Source organism: Benincasa hispida, chromosome 2 (assembly GCF_009727055.1).
Source record: "Benincasa hispida cultivar B227 chromosome 2, ASM972705v1, whole genome shotgun sequence".
In the NCBI taxonomy this organism is placed as follows: Eukaryota; Viridiplantae; Streptophyta; class Magnoliopsida; order Cucurbitales; family Cucurbitaceae; genus Benincasa; species Benincasa hispida.
The window spans coordinates 44436590-44452304 of NC_052350.1; the positions used below are offsets into that span (position 1 = coordinate 44436590).

General features: G+C 35.1%; 1 protein-coding gene across 2 annotated transcripts in view; it reads left to right on the forward strand.

Moving 5' to 3' along the window:
- The first annotated feature begins 2877 nt into the window (after positions 1-2877).
- The window catches only part of LOC120070710 (callose synthase 9-like), a 90840-nt gene continuing 78002 nt past the window's right edge, over positions 2878-15715 (forward strand). Inside the window, exons 1-8 of one of the 2 annotated variants that reach the window (XM_039022559.1) lie at positions 2878-3099; positions 4176-4380; positions 7203-7300; positions 7539-7702; positions 9009-9105; positions 10203-10313; positions 10397-10522; positions 13289-13378. In XM_039022559.1, coding sequence (XP_038878487.1) covers positions 4179-4380; positions 7203-7300; positions 7539-7702; positions 9009-9105; positions 10203-10313; positions 10397-10522; positions 13289-13378 — 888 coding nt within the window. In that variant the 5' untranslated portion in view covers positions 2878-3099; positions 4176-4178. Of the gene's footprint in view, positions 3100-4175; positions 4381-7202; positions 7301-7538; positions 7703-9008; positions 9106-10202; positions 10314-10396; positions 10523-13288; positions 13379-15715 lie in introns of those variants that run through there. The other variant, XM_039022558.1, reaches the window with a different exon arrangement.

The following is a 15715-nucleotide window of genomic DNA, read 5'->3' on the forward strand; positions in this document are numbered from 1 at the left end:
GATACTTAAAACCAAAAGGGAGTCATACAAAAATATCGAAGGATATAAGTCGTTTTGTTGTAAAGGGTTTTACTTATAAGGAAGACATTGATTACAAATAAACTCTCTTTCAGGTTTTATCGAAAGACTCTTTTAGGATAATCATGACTCTGGCTCACTTTGATTTAGAGATACACCAGATGGATGTAAAAGCTGTGTTTCTCAATGGTAACATTGATGAGACTATTTATATGGTGCAACTAGAAAACTTTGTGTCCGGTAATTCAAAGTCTATAGTGTGCAAATTGAATAAATCCATCTATGGTCTCAAGTAAGCCTCTCGTCAATGGTATCACAAATTCCATGAAGTAATTACCTCCTTTGGTTTTGAAGTGAATATAGTGGAAGAATGTGTATATCATAAGTTCAGTGGAAGTAAACCTATCTTTTTGGTATTATATGTTGATGACATACTCATAGCAAGTAATGATGTAAGTTTATTACACGACACTAAGAGGTTTCCCAAAAAGAATTTTGAGATGGAGGATCTTGGCGACGCTTATTTTGTATTAGGAATTGAAATACTTCGAGATTATTCTCAAGGTATTTTGAGATTATTACAAAAGAACTACATTGAAAAGATTTTGAGGAGTTTTGGCATCAAATATTGTGCACCAGGAGATATTCCGATCGCTAAAGATGATAAATTTCATTTAGGTCAATGCCCTAATACTGTACTTGAGACCAAGGAGATGTAGAAAGTTCCTCATGCATCAGCTGTTGGAAGTCTAATGTATGCTCAAATATGTACGTGTCTAGGTATTGCGTTCATAGTTAGAGTGTTAGACAGATATTTGAGCAACTCGAGAATGGATCGTTGGAAGGCAGCCAAACAAGTTATGAGGTATTTACTGAAAACAAAAGATTATATGCTCACTCATCGAAGATCAGAAGTTTTGGAGATCATTAGGTATTCTGATTCCGATTATGCTAGATGTCAAGACACTTTATAATCCATTTCAGGCTATATCTTCATGTTGGTTTGAGGAGTTGTATCCTGAAAAAGTGCTAAACAAACACTTATGGCTTCTTCTACCATGGCTGTGAAGTTTATAGCATGTCATGAGGCGTCCAATCATGGAATATGGTTGCAAAATTTTGTCACTGGACCGCGGATAGTCGTTAACATAGAAAGACCACTAAAATTATTTTGTGACAATAAGTCGACAGTGATGTATTTTAACAACAACAAAAGCAATACAAAGTCAAAACATGTAGACGTGAAGTTTCTGGTTGTTAAAGAAAAGTTTCAGAATGGTCAAATTTTGATAGAACCATAGGAACAAACTCTATGGTGGCAGATCCATTGATTAAAAGTTTACCGCCTAAAGTTTTTTATGAGCATGTTGCTTACATGGATGTTAGTCACTTTTTTTATTCCATGGTTTAGTAGAAGTTTGTCATTGAGGATGTTATTTAGCCTTATTTTGTTTATTTCCTATATAGAATAAAGTTGATGGTTTATGTTTTATTACCTGAAATTGTTTATCGTGCATGCGGTTTGGCAAATGTAGTTTAGCATAAAGTTTTTAAGAATGATCTCACAAAGGAATTTGGACTAGTTGAAAACGAGCATGATCTAGATCACTTTACATGTAGTTTCCATACTATCCATCCATACTTGATCTATGCCATTGAACGTATTGGAATTGGTGATCAGGGAAAGTTTAGTTATAAGGGTAGTGACGAAAGCTGCCTTGATTTCATGCTAATACAGAAGATTATGATATAAAATTTATTTTGAGAGGAATGAAATATTTGAATATGATTCAAATATAAATTATATGGATTGGATTCATATAATTAAATTTAGTGTAAATGTGATTTATATTAAATAATATACACGCATAAGAGAAATAGAAACTATAGGTTATATTGTATTTGATGCAATATAAAAATTATAGGTTATGTATTATATACGATATAACATATGGTTTAATATATATATTATATGATAAGTTACTTATCATATAAGTTTATATTAAATTATTATATTCGTTAAAAATTAAATTTTAAACATACTCATGCATACACGCATGCATACATACACACTCATGTATACACGTGTACATGCATGCATACATGCAATATCATGCATACATTTAGTGCTATTTTTTCTTTATGTAATGGTTTAATCATGTTACTCTGAAATTAGTTTATAATTTTATCTCTAACCTTTCAAATCAGTCATAGTTTCGTCACTATATTAGGAGTTGTGTGCTGTTAGTGTAAGCGATAGTTATTTTACCAGTCGTCTCGAGAAAAACTTTGTTGAAAGCATAAGAATAATATTTTGAAAAATTGCAACCTAGAAGTTCAAAATTCTCTTGTCACACGTTGTTGTACTATAAAAAGAAGAGGTTCAAATCAAAATAGTGCTAGTTGATTAGAGGTACCTTGAAAAAAAAAGTCAAATAAAGTGGATTGAAATTTATCAAAAAATTATTTTCTAAAAAATATAAAGAAACCCCATCAAGCTGTTTGAATATAGACTATTTGTTGATAGTATGAATACAATGCTAGTTGAGCTACACTCTTATTTACATTTTTCAAATAATGTGTATATAACTAAGTACTAAATATAATAAATGAAAACTTCGACTGTTAAGTGGACAATAACAGTCAAATTTGAAAAGAAAACGCCCCTGTACATGGTTAGAATCAACTAATATCCCAACAAGAAAAAGTAAATAAAATTCTAGCTACACCCTAAGAAACCGGACACATGGTTGCTTAATGGGGTGGGGGGAATTTAAAAAAAGGGGACAAAAAGGAGAAAGAGACACAGGAAATTTACCTGCAAATTCCGGTGGACGTGGCCCTAAGATTTTTCTTTTTCGTCTCCGCGTCCGCATCAATCAAAGACCAAAACCCATCACCCGGTCATAACCGGTGATTCATTTTTCCACTTCCCACCACATTCCGTCGTTTCATTTTTTTCCTTACGCCTTCCGCCTTTTCCCACTCCCATTTCTGAATCTACGAGCTCGATTCCATTTCGACTTTTTCTCCTTCTCCTATCTCTCTCTGTAGGGTTCTGCACCATCTAATCAGAATCACGTATGTTGAATCATTTTTGTTTTCGCGTTTTCTTCTTATGTATGTTTTTGTTTCTGCGGGCTCATGTATGGTTTTCTGAGAATGATATGTAGAGGTTGAAAAATTGAGGAAATGCAGTGATGTTTACCCGCCATTTTTTTGGATTTTTGTTATTTCTAGTTTTTAAATGCTGGTAAGTTGGGCTTTAGCCGATTGGCATCAGTATGGCATGGCTTTTAGTTATTGGATGGATGGAAGTTTCTGTAATTATTGGATCTTTTTGGTTGAGGTTTGATGGTAATCTTCTAGTGTTTTGTTAGTGTACGGGACACCATATTGAGTTGAGAAAGTGCGATAAAGTAGCATCTTTACTATTGTGTACTTAGAAACTACATTGTGGAAGATAGTGGATCATGTTTTACTTCGATGCAAGCTTTGGGTAGATTTCTCAAGACTTCTAGTGTTAGTCTTCAAGCAGATTTATGAAATACGAGGGAGAAGGTTCTTGTTCACCTGCTTTAACAGAAAGCATCTTCTTCGGCTAGTGACGCTGTTCATTACAATTTAGCATCGTGGTTAGAGAGAGAGCGAAAAAATTTGGAGGGGCTGTGATATTGGGAGATGTTTGGAGTGTGGCTAACTTAAATGCATGCTGTTTTTTTTTTTATTCGAGAAAAAACTATAGTGATACCTTGGAATATTTCTACTGGGGCACTTGAACCAATGCCATATTCCCCCAGTACAAAGTTCGTACTTGAGCTTGGTGGCTAGAGTGAATTTATCCGGTGGATAACCCTGTATTATATTTGTTACGATGTAGCAATATTGAACTTACCAGGACATGATTAAATATTTAAGCACTGGGGCTTGCTTTGACGACAATTTGGCAATAATTGGTTTTTGGTTTCTTGCTTCAGTTTGTTATACTCTGCATAGATGAAGTGTGATCAAATTCTTAACTGCAATCTTTGCCTTTTTTCATAATTTGTTTTGATTTGGTATTTGTTTACTTTATCTTTTATTTGATTCAATAAGGTGTTTTCATATGGTAAATTATTATTACCTTTTGTTTTAAAAGTTCTCTCTTATTTCAATAGAGAATGACACGAGTTGAGGAGTTGTGGGAGCGCTTAGTTCGAGCTGCCTTAAGAAGGGATAGAATTGGCATTGATGCTTATGGACGGCCTGAAAGTGGCATTGCTGGGAATGTACCATCATCACTTGCAAACAATAGGGATATTGATGAAATCTTGAGAGCTGCAGATGAAATCCAAGATGAAGATCCCAATATCGCGAGAATATGTATGCTATCCTTTAGTTCTAAATATTTATTTATATTACTTTTTAAACATTTGTTTGTTTGTTTTTTTTAAAAAATATTTTTTCATGAATATTGGGAAACATGGATTCAACAAGTCATAAGACCTTGAACAAAAGTCTGTCTAGTTTAATCATTGAAGACGAATGAATTAGAGTTATAATTTTCAAAACATCATTTTAAGATCTTTAAGTTCGTTAAACATCACAAGCGAGAATGTCACATGACCCACATCATCATTACATTATTCAAATCATCAGGGCTATAATTTTTAAGGTGTTTAAGATTTCGTAACAAAGCTCTGTTGGTTAAGTGCTTTGGTGTTTTGCCCTTGAGCTTGAATCCTTGTGGCGTGAAATCATAGGTAGTAAGCACGGTACTCATCCCTTAGAATGGGTGGCGAAGGGGTTAAAGACACACACTGGAATCCTCGGAAAGATATCGTGATTGAGCTCCCCACTTTTTCCCTTTTGGTTCATTGCATTATGGGGGATGGTCAGGATATGTAGTTTTAGGAAGATCATTGGGTTGGGGAGAGCCCCCTTTGTTTTGTGTTCCCTCATCTTTATCACTTATCCTCCTTTAAAAATCGTCAGTCTCTGACTTTTTGGTTTAGTCGAGGAGCTCAATGTCCTTTTCTTTTGGGTTTCGTCATCATTTGTCAATAGGGATACGACGGAGGTGGCCTCTCTTCTTTCGTTGTTGGAGAAGTGCAATTTTAGGGAGGGGAAAAGGGATATTCAGATTTGAAGCCTAATCCTCTTGAAGGCTTCTTTTGTAAATCTTTTTTTAGACATTTGTTGGATCCCTCTCCTGCTTGTGAGTCGGTCTTTGACTTGATGTGGAGGATTATGATACCAAAAAAAGTTAAGTTCTTTACTTGGCAAGTCTTGCTTAGCCGCGTGAACACGTTAGATAGGCTTGCTAAGAAGATGACCTCGTCAATGGGTCATTTCTGCTGTATTCTCTTTCGAAAGGTGTAGGAAAACTTGGATCACCTGCTCTGGGGCTGTCAGCTTGCAAGATCTGAGTGGATTTGCTTACAGGAATTTGACGTTAAGATAGCTGGTTAGCGGGATATTAGAGTGGCGATCGGGGAGTTCTTCCTTCATCCGCCTAATATTGATCCTAGTCTAACCTTATCGGTATTATGTCCAAAATTTCTTATGGAATCTAATATTGATCCTAGTCTAACCTTATCGGTATGGATAGCTCATCTTGACAAAGAATTGGAGCAAATGTAGAAGGAGAAGCTTCTGTGTTAAATAAAGTTCCTCAAACTGAAGATTGAAAATTTCGAGCAACACTTATTGGAGCTTTCAGACATCTACACCAAATTCTATGGGCAAGTAGTCGATATTTCTCTTGCTTGATGAGAGTGGCCTTATTATTGAGTTGTCAAAGTTGATGGATGGATTCTTCCCTCTTCAAGTTCCTTTGGACTCTTTTGGTTTTTATAGCTGCTTATAATTCAATGGTTTTGTTTGTTGAGTTGGTCTTCAAATATGGTTTTGGTTTTATGGGTTGCTGGTTTTCTTGTTGGCTTTGTCTCTGTTGGTCTGCCTCTTATTTTTTGCCCTCATCACATGGTTGTTTGTTCTAATAGTTTTAGATTTAGTGCTTTTTGTTCAAGAGCCCTCCTGTTCCATTTTGGGTTGTATTTGACTTTTTCTTTACTTTTTTGGATAAGTGCAGTCATGGGCTTTATTTGGTTGTATTTGCGTCGTTTTGTTTATTCCATTTTATCAATGAAAAGCTGTGTTTCCTTTAAAAAAAAACCTCAAAAGTTGAGCCAAAGAATTTCAAAATTTGGTTAATATTAATAAAGGACTCCTCCTTCCTTGAATAGAAGAAAATCGTGTCATCAGTCAACTGGAGGTGTGATTCTCCTTCCTGACCTAAAAGGCCATGATAAGACCCTTCTCTACTCCTCTTGAAACCAGTGTTATTAAGGCGACCCCAGTTGCACACCTAACGCAAGAGTTGAGGTGACCTGGGGTCTGGTATCCTCTTGAAGTGCCTGGATGGGCATCTTCAATCAGGCGCTCGCTCGACAGTGCCTCAATGTGCCTTTGGGCACCTTTGCCATTGGCGAAGGTGTGTACCCAACCATTCTGCTGCAATTTTCCCCCATATGCTTGTTAACCAATAAACCAAATCTATTAAGCCCAGGAAGAAGGCCTACATAAAGCCTTGCCATGAACTTTTCGGCTTCTCCTTCATATTTTAGCCAAGCGGTGAGTGGGGTGTAAGGTTTCTTCACCTGGTCATCATTTCCTCTTGGTCGGTGACTGGGTGTAAGATTTCTCCACTTAACTTGTTGTTTGTCTCATTCATTCCATAGGTAAGTTTTTTATTTATTTCTTAAATAAAACTTCTATTAATTTAATCAATATAATTATAAAATTATATTTTATTATTATAATTTATATAGTAGGCCGGGTTTACTATTTATTGTGATTTATAAATATATTAATTGAATCCATAAATTTTCTTATTTGTATTTTGCTTCTTCGGCATTAGCAGTGGCCAGTGAGATGGTTTTAAGTTTACTTTGTACCCTTTCACAATAGGAGGGTAGAAATGGAGCTCAAACGCAAACATTCCTGTTGGCAATTATAATTTATCATTTTGGAACAATTGCAAAATAAGATTCGATGTACAATTTGTAAACACTTGGAACTCCTTATGTTTCCTTTCCTTTGATACAATATTTTATTGTTTTTATACATCTATATCATTCCTAAGCTCTTTAAGCTTCGTTTGTTTCCTTTCATATAAGATTCTATATTTTGTTTGCCTGTAGTATGTGAGCATGCATATTCACTTGCGCAAAATCTGGATCCTAATAGTGAAGGAAGAGGTGTTTTGCAATTCAAAACTGGTTTGATGTCTGTCATCAAGGTACGTTCTTTGTTGTAAAATTTTTTGAGTGTAGGTTGATCTATGGTGGTTAGATATCTTGTCAACCTCTTATCATTTTCTTTTCACATAAAATTTATGCTTTTCACTTTTTATTGTTTGAGAATTTGAGCCATCTACCTGTTTGCATTTTTGACTTTTATATGGTAGCCATTTTGACTTATGTTATCGTTTATTTTAATCTTGTCTAATTCTTGATTGTTTGAGAGATATTTTTCAGCAAAAGCTAGCCAAGAGGGAGGGTGGAACCATAGATAGAAGCCAGGACATTACTCGGTTACAGGAGTTCTACAAACTATACCGAGAGAAAAACAATGTAGATAAGCTTCGGGAAGATGAAATGAAATTGAGGGAATCTGGTGCTTTCAGTGGTAATCTTGGAGAGTAAGTTCATTGACAAAACTCTTGTCATCCTTCATGCTGTCTTTTATTAGCTACTCTTGTTTTCTCGAACACGTCTCACTACTTTACATTCGACTTCTATTCTTTATTGTAACTTCTCAAACATTAACAAGAAGTTTCTATTCAATTTCTTTTTTTATTATAATCCTGCCGTGATAATTGATTCTATTGCAGTGTCTTTTTAAAAATTCTACAAAAGTTAATAGTTTTCAACGGTATATTTATATGGGTCATGCAATTTAAGAAATTTATTAGATTTGATAACATTAAATGTTGTTTCTGTCTTGTGATGGAATGATTGGAGGCAAATCACTATAAAACTTTTGCAACACAACTAGTGTTATTCAGTTATCTAGGCCCTAACCCCCATGCATTATGTACTCTTGTTGGTATTCCTGGTTTTTAATGGTTTGGATTGAACATTTATTATTTTGGAGGTTCAATGAGATAAATATTCCTTTGGTTAGAACTTTTTTGTTTCCTCTTGTTATTGATGCACCTTTTCGGTTTCTGCTTCTCGTACCTTAGAATTATTTCATTTTATTATTTATTATTTAACTTTATTTTTCAATGAATCTTTTCCGTGTAAAGTTGCAATAGAAAAACTTTCACACTAATTTTCAAACTTAGAAAACCTTTCCGTGTCAAGGACCCCAGTGAGGTTTGGTCCCTTGTTAGCTTTCATGATTCTTTGTGGGCGTTGGTTTCAAAGATCTTTTGGTAACTATTCTATAGGTGTTATATTGCATAGTTGGAGTCCTTTCTAGGGGAGGTGTTTTTTGTGGGTAGAGTTTTTCGTATGCCCGTGTATTCTTTCATTTTTCCTTAAAGTCGTTATTTTTATTAAAAAAAAGCAGGGAAAAAAGTGAGCATAGCTGAAATGACATATGAATGTGTTACTAACTGTAAGATCTTTGGTTCAAATCTCCCTACTCCCAATTGCACTCTAGAAAAAAAAAAAGCAGGGGAGCAACATATCTCTTATAGGCTGGTTAATATTTGAAAGCATTTTCTGCTTTTCTTAAACTCCTTAGGCTGTTTTCTGTTGGATATTTAATATAAAGTTACCTGTTTCTTATCCAACATCTTTTTATAAAAAAAGTACGGATATGCAATGAAAAACTAGTCTTGAAAATACATCCAGACAACTCCCCAAATTTTTCTTAGTTTATTTTGCATACATGGTTCTTGGCTAACACGTGTCACTTGTGACCTACATATATTTCTGAGTAGTTAATTATCTTGTATGATGGATGGGTAATAATTTTGTTTTCAATTAATTTTTAAGGTTGGAACGAAAAACGTTGAAGCGAAAAAAAGTCTTTGCAACCCTGAAAGTATTAGCCATGGTACTGGAGCAGCTCAGTGATGCAATCCCTGAAGAGGTTGGCCTTACAATTATCTTTTGGTATTATACGTATATAAAAATGATTGGTGTAAGTATTTTAAGGACCATTGTTTTGTAAATATAAAGTTGAACCTTTGTTTTTGTTTTTTATAATATTTGTTTAAACGAAGAAAACAGTAAGAAATGAATAATCATTTCATTAGTAAACGAAGTTACAGAAGGGGGGGAGATACCTGAAGCCAAAAGGATTACAAATAGAATCATTTGGCCAAAAGATTTTTTTAGACTCCATTTGCAAAATTGAGGATTACATTTACACAAATGCGATGTAAAGTCCGATCTAACTTAAAGGATTCAAAAGACTTGAATATCTAGTTAAAGATGCAGTTGTTTCTCACTAGCCTATTCCAAAAAGAAAACTATGCTTACGTTGAGCTAAAGTGGACATGGGGCATCTAAGTTTTCTCAACATTCCTTTCCATGTTTCAGCTCCCTATCGTGGTTAGCAAGAACTTTGGAGGTCATGGGAGATTTTTTGTGGGAAGGGTTTCATTGAAGCTGAGGGGTCTGTCTAAGTTGGGTAGTCGTGGAGATTGTTTGATCTGAGGACCTAGGCATTAGTAACTTGAGGTGATGTGATGAGGCCCATTTGGCTAAATGGCTATGGTGGTTCTCCTTGGAGTTCAACTATTAATGTCATAGTGTCATTGCAGTTAGTACGGTTCCTATCATTTTGAGTGGGCATCGGATTGGGAACTTAGAGTCAACAAAGGACACAAAGGCAGACTCTGTTTGAAAACTCCCGCTCGTATGATGAATTTTGTTCTAACTGAGCGAAATATTGGATGATTAAAGTTGGTATCTTTTGAGCATTAGTCTTTTTTCCTTTTATCAATGAAAAGTTTATTTTCTTGTTAAAAAAAAAAAGAAATGGATGATGATTGGAAAAATGAGGAAAAACTAAAACGTTGATGCTTTAGATTGGCTCAGTGAAATGCATTTGATGTGGGCTGTTCATCTTTAGATGCATCATCGAAAAATAGGGAGGAAGATCTATGTGTCTCCTTTGTTTGAAAAGATAAATTCTGCGTTTTGCATCTCTTCATATAATTAATATGATTTATTTTCTTGCAGATGAAAAGACTCATGGAATCGGATGCAGCAATGACAGAGGACCTAATTGCATATAATATTATTCCATTAGATGCTCCTTCTACGACAAATGCTATTGGGTCCTTGGCTGAGGTCTTTAAGATTACATTTTTCTTATTTGGATTGTGAAAGTTTTGCCCGTTTCTTCTCACCTTGAAACTGAACTTTATGGTTAGGTGCAAGCAGCAGTGTCAGCTTTAAAGTATTTCAGTGGCCTTCCAAAGTTGCCTGCAGAATTTTCAATTCCGGAGACCAGGAGTCCTGATATACTTGACTTTCTACACTTCATTTTTGGATTTCAGGTTTGAATTTCTATGTTGGGTGGTTGTATAGAACCCAATCCAGTCTACTAACTATATTGCATTGTATTGAACTACTTCTAATTGTACAAAGAATCGGTATTAGATATACATTTGATTTAGATACGTCCAAATACGTGGCTGATACGTGATTTGAAGTATTTGAATTTTCTTTATGTATATTTTTCTTATTTCTAATTTTTAGATACACGTATATCCTTCTAGATATGTGAAGGGGATGCATTGTGTTATTTTTCTTTTTCCAAATTTAAGCCTAGCCACTTAAAGTCCATCTGACGATCCATTTTATTTAAAAGCCCACTTGAATAGACTGAGGTTCAAAGATATAATAACCCTCAAGGAACTTTTCTGTTGTATAATTTTATTTTCTGATTAACGAGACAACCATCCTTTAAAAGTTGATTTTATATAAGCTAGACTTCCATTCTGTTAACTATTTTTGTTTATCTTTGAGGGAACTGAGGGAACAAAGGGGAGTTAGGAAGTCTGTGTTGGGGGTGTAGAGTTGAGTCATTAAGTTAGGGGCATTTTGTGCAAATTTTTGCAACCTAAAAAAGTTTGTTGGCTATTTTTGTTTGTGTGATGCTATGGCTCTTCAAGAAGGCAATAGCATAACAAAAATACTGGGGAACCTGAACAATGGAGATTTGGGGGAAGGAAAGATGTAGAAAAACAGTGTAGGAATGTAGGAGAAGATCAGGTTTAGAATTTGAGTTTCCTTTTCTTCTCCAACTCTTTTATGTACACATCATTACACTTTATATACATATATTTCAATGTCAATCAATGTGCAAATTTTTGTGGGTGTGAAATGAAACTTCGATTCTAATATTAACCTTTTGCTCAATCACTTCAATTCCACACATATTTTTCCAAATTTTCAACACTCAGGGTGATATATCAATTTAAAAACTTTGCTTATATTTTACAATTTTCTGGTTACATTGTACTTGAGGCAACAAAATACCTTCGTTTCATACGAACAACAAAATTACAATATATTTTCACATAGAATGTATGTATATGCACACCCTAAATGAAAAAAGAAGTAGGTCATCAAAAGGTTGTAGGGTTTTTATGGCATCTTATGTCAAATTGTAAGTTTAGCATGCATGTATGTTTGTTGGTTTGGAGTATTATATGTGTCACTATTCATAAACATGCCATAGGAAATTTTGACAACATTATGTCAAATTGAGAATGCATGTTTTAAAAAATGCATCTCAATTTTCTTATGAAATATAGAATATCTTTATGGTTAAAAAGATAGGGAATGTTGATTTTCTTTTTTAATATACCATTTGTTTTTATTTTTACATGATAGAAACTTACATTATGGCCTATTTGGATTTTTGGGGGAAAAATGTTTTTTAAAAGGTCATTTTCATTTAAACCCCTTTTTTAGGGAAAAAAATTGTTTAAAATAAACACTTATGTGTTTGGGTACATTTTCTCAAAAAGTGTCGTTAAAAACAAGTTTGTTTGGTTTGCTATATATATACTCAAAGTGTATCTATAGATGTCAAATTACTACAAAAGAAGACTATTAAATGCTATAAAACAATACTTTCAAATTTGTATTTTATAAAACTTCCACCAATCGATTTTTTTTTTTGGGAGGGGGGTATCTGATTGACTGAGTTGGTTATTAGAGTTAGTTGTAGGAGATGATTAATGGAGTTGGTTGTTGGTGGTGATCGTGGAAATTGACCGCTAGAGTTAGATGTTGGCGCATATCATTGGTGATTTTTATTGTTGAAGTGAGAAGGTGGTAGTCTCTGACGGTGGTGGTTGTCAAAGTTGGTTGTTGACGGCGTTTGTCGAAGTTGGACATCGGAGGTGGCTGTTGGAGTTTGGTGTCAGTAGAGGTCACTGAAATCGATTGTCGGATGTGCTTTGTGTTGGAGGTGATTGTTGGTGGTGGTCGTTGGAGCATGTTGTTGGCGATGATTGTTGCCAATGTGAGGCAACGATAGTTACAGGAGTTTGGCGTCAAATGTGGCCTTTGTTGAAGGTAGTTGGTGCTTAAGTTAGTCGTTGGAGCATGTTATTGGTGATGATTGTTGTTAGAGGGAGGCAACGGTAGTGGCTGACGTTAGTTGTTGCTGGAGATGGTTGTCAACAGTGATCGTCAAAGTGGCTGCTGGAGTTTGGCATTAGAGGTGGTCATCGAAATTGATCACTGGAGGTGGTATTCACTGAAGGTATTCGTCGTGGGAGTTAGCCAGTCGAGGTGGTTGACAAAGCACGTTATCTACAATGATTGTTGTCGGAGTGAGGCGACAGTAATCACCAACGATGGTTGTTGCTGGAGGCTGGCGGGTGATCATTGGAAATATTGGAGGGAGGGTGAGAGAGAAAGAGATGAAAATGAAGTTTGTAGATAAATGTGCCGACTTCAGTAGTCAATACTGTTGAAGTTGGTGGTGTTGAGTTATTTAACACTGAGTTTTGAAGTTGGTGAGCCAAACACTAGGTTTTTTTTAACCAACTCAACTCAAGTTGGAGGGCCAAACTTCTGCCTCTCTGACAATTCTATGGTTCTGAATCTTGTTACTTTTACACCTTTGCTATTGGAATGGAGTTATGTTTATTTACCCTCATGTAGTCTATTGGTTTTTATTGGTAACCATTGTTGTTTCTGTTGGATGTTTAATTTAATATGTTTAACTTTGAAATTGCATGGCTTGGTTATTTCTTTTAATAGTTAATTTAATTTATCTAACGTTGAAATTTGATGGCTTTTAGAAAGACAATGTGTCTAATCAGCGCGAACATGTAGTGCACCTACTTGCCAACGAACAATCGCGCCTTCGTATTCCTGAAGAAACTGAACCAGTAAGTGCTATATTCTCATCACTGAACATTGATGGATGGTTTAGTGTACTTTTAATTGTTAGCAATTGGTTCTGCTTCTTGTAATTTGGCTCTGGTCGGAGGTTCAAGCCACTATCTTTCTATGAGGTCGTTCTATTGAAGGTTGTTTTCTATCTTAACTAATTGATGTATCAGTTGTTGGCTAATTGTATATTATGTTTATTGGGTACTTGATATCTAGTTTCTAGTTTATTTTTCCTTCGTCAGTGCTAAAGCTTGGTGACGAATTCGTCATGCAAAGCACCTATTAACTTCTCTGCCTTTACCATTGTAATCAAGCTAGTTTGTCTCTTGTTTATTGCTTTAATAGTTCCATCTTGTAAACGGATATGATGGAGGTGCTATGGGGATGTCAATCTAATTGAGATTTCCAGTTGTACCTATTGATCCCCAGATCTCGAGATTTATATGTTCATTTTGTATCTTGCATTTTGAACTTTGTATCTTGAGCAATAGTCTCTTTTTATCATATCAATGAAAAGTTCGTTTCCGTTCCTAGAAAAAAAATTCTCTGCCTTTACCAACGAATTCACATTCATTGGTTCAGCTTCCACCAATTGCTCTTCATGCAAAACACCAACTGAGACTACTTTCACCCATGGCACAGAATGAAACTCACCAATTAAAACCTCACCTCCCACCAATGGCAACCCATGCAAATTTGGCCAGAAATTCTCAACCTCCACCAACAGTCATTAAAGCTGCAAAAGGTTGCCAAACGTTCCAATGACTTTGAAAGCTACTGTTGTAGAAATTTCTTCAACAAAAGCATTTTGTTAGCATCTTCTAAACCACGGCTGTATTTTTTTTTTTTTAATATATTCTGTTGTTGTTTCTTATAAAAAAAGTAATCACCACGAATAGCAGACCATCTGTGCCTCTTCTGATAACATGGAAGGAGTTTCTCGAAAGAGGTATAAAAATTTGTTTGGTTTTACTTGAAGTTGATGTAGGAGCATTCGAATTAGAATTAGGAAGATCTAATTTAGGAGAAGACGACTCCTGTCCAGAGTCCTTAAAGATTAACCCACAAGCTTCTGTATAAGATAATTCAAGAGCTTCATCTAAAACATTACACATAGGCTGCAAATCTAACTCCATGTTACTCATGCTGACGTCCACGTCAGATTCATCTGCACATGGAAGAGAAGAAGATTGAGGGACAAAGGGGTCTTTTGTATGGACGGAAACCTCCTTTGAAAAATTGTCTCCAAACCAACAAAAGGAACTTCAATGGGGGCTCAATTAATTTAGTATGTCGATTCAGTGTGTGCTTAAGTGAGGGGAACCAGGACACTTGAACGTGATTCTTATATTGTATTTGAATTGAAGTAGTGTTCTTAAAGATGGTGGGAAACGAAGAGTCAACACCTTTTTACCGAGAATAAAACAGAGAATAAGTTTCAATAAATGGATTCTTGACTTCTTGTATACTTTATGGACTTGTTGAATCGAGGAACAAAAATGGAATGTTAAAAGGCGTCTTGGAAGCACAGATGCCTCGTGGTTGTGAGAAGGATCATTAACAACAATGACGAAATTGGAAGAATGGTACTTAAAGGCTCTTGATTTAATACTGGTTTTTAGTTGGGGTTGTTCAGTGGGGTCCTTCACCTTCTCGCTTTTGTAATAGCTGGTTATTGAACCAAGATTGTTGTTGTTCTGCTGTTGAACGAGCCTTTGCTGAAGTTAGTGTTCAAGGATGGGTGGGTTTTATCATGGATGCTAAGCTTAGGAAAATAAAAGCTGCTATTAAATCATGGCATTCAAATTAAGAAAAGAAAAAATTCTTCTGGCTGAATTGAATTTCTTTGATACTAAGCTGAAACTACTGGTTTTTCTAATTTAGAGATGGACATTAGAGCTATGATTAAAGTCGCGTTGATGGAGCTCAGCAAAGAAAAGAAAGAATTTGATCACAGAGTTAATAACTAATCAAGGGGTTTCTATCAATTCTTTTCGTGATATTGAAGTGGAAATGTTTGGGGGTTTTCTCCTGTTTATATTTGTAATTTCTGGGGTTTTGATTAGTTCTATGAATGTTCGATGGTCTCAAGTTACTGAAGCTCAAAATGCTATGCTCGCAAGAATGTTTTCTTCTAATGAAATTAGAAAAGCTATGGAAGCCCTTGGCAAGAATAAAGCTCCCACTCCAGATAGCTTTACTATGGAATTCTTTCTCAAAGTTTGGGATTTGTTTCATTTAGGCTCTTAAAAGGCAATGGACGATTAAATGCTTATATTAAGGAAAATGTTATTTGTTTGATTAAAAAAAAGATGTTTGTTAAAGATTTTCGA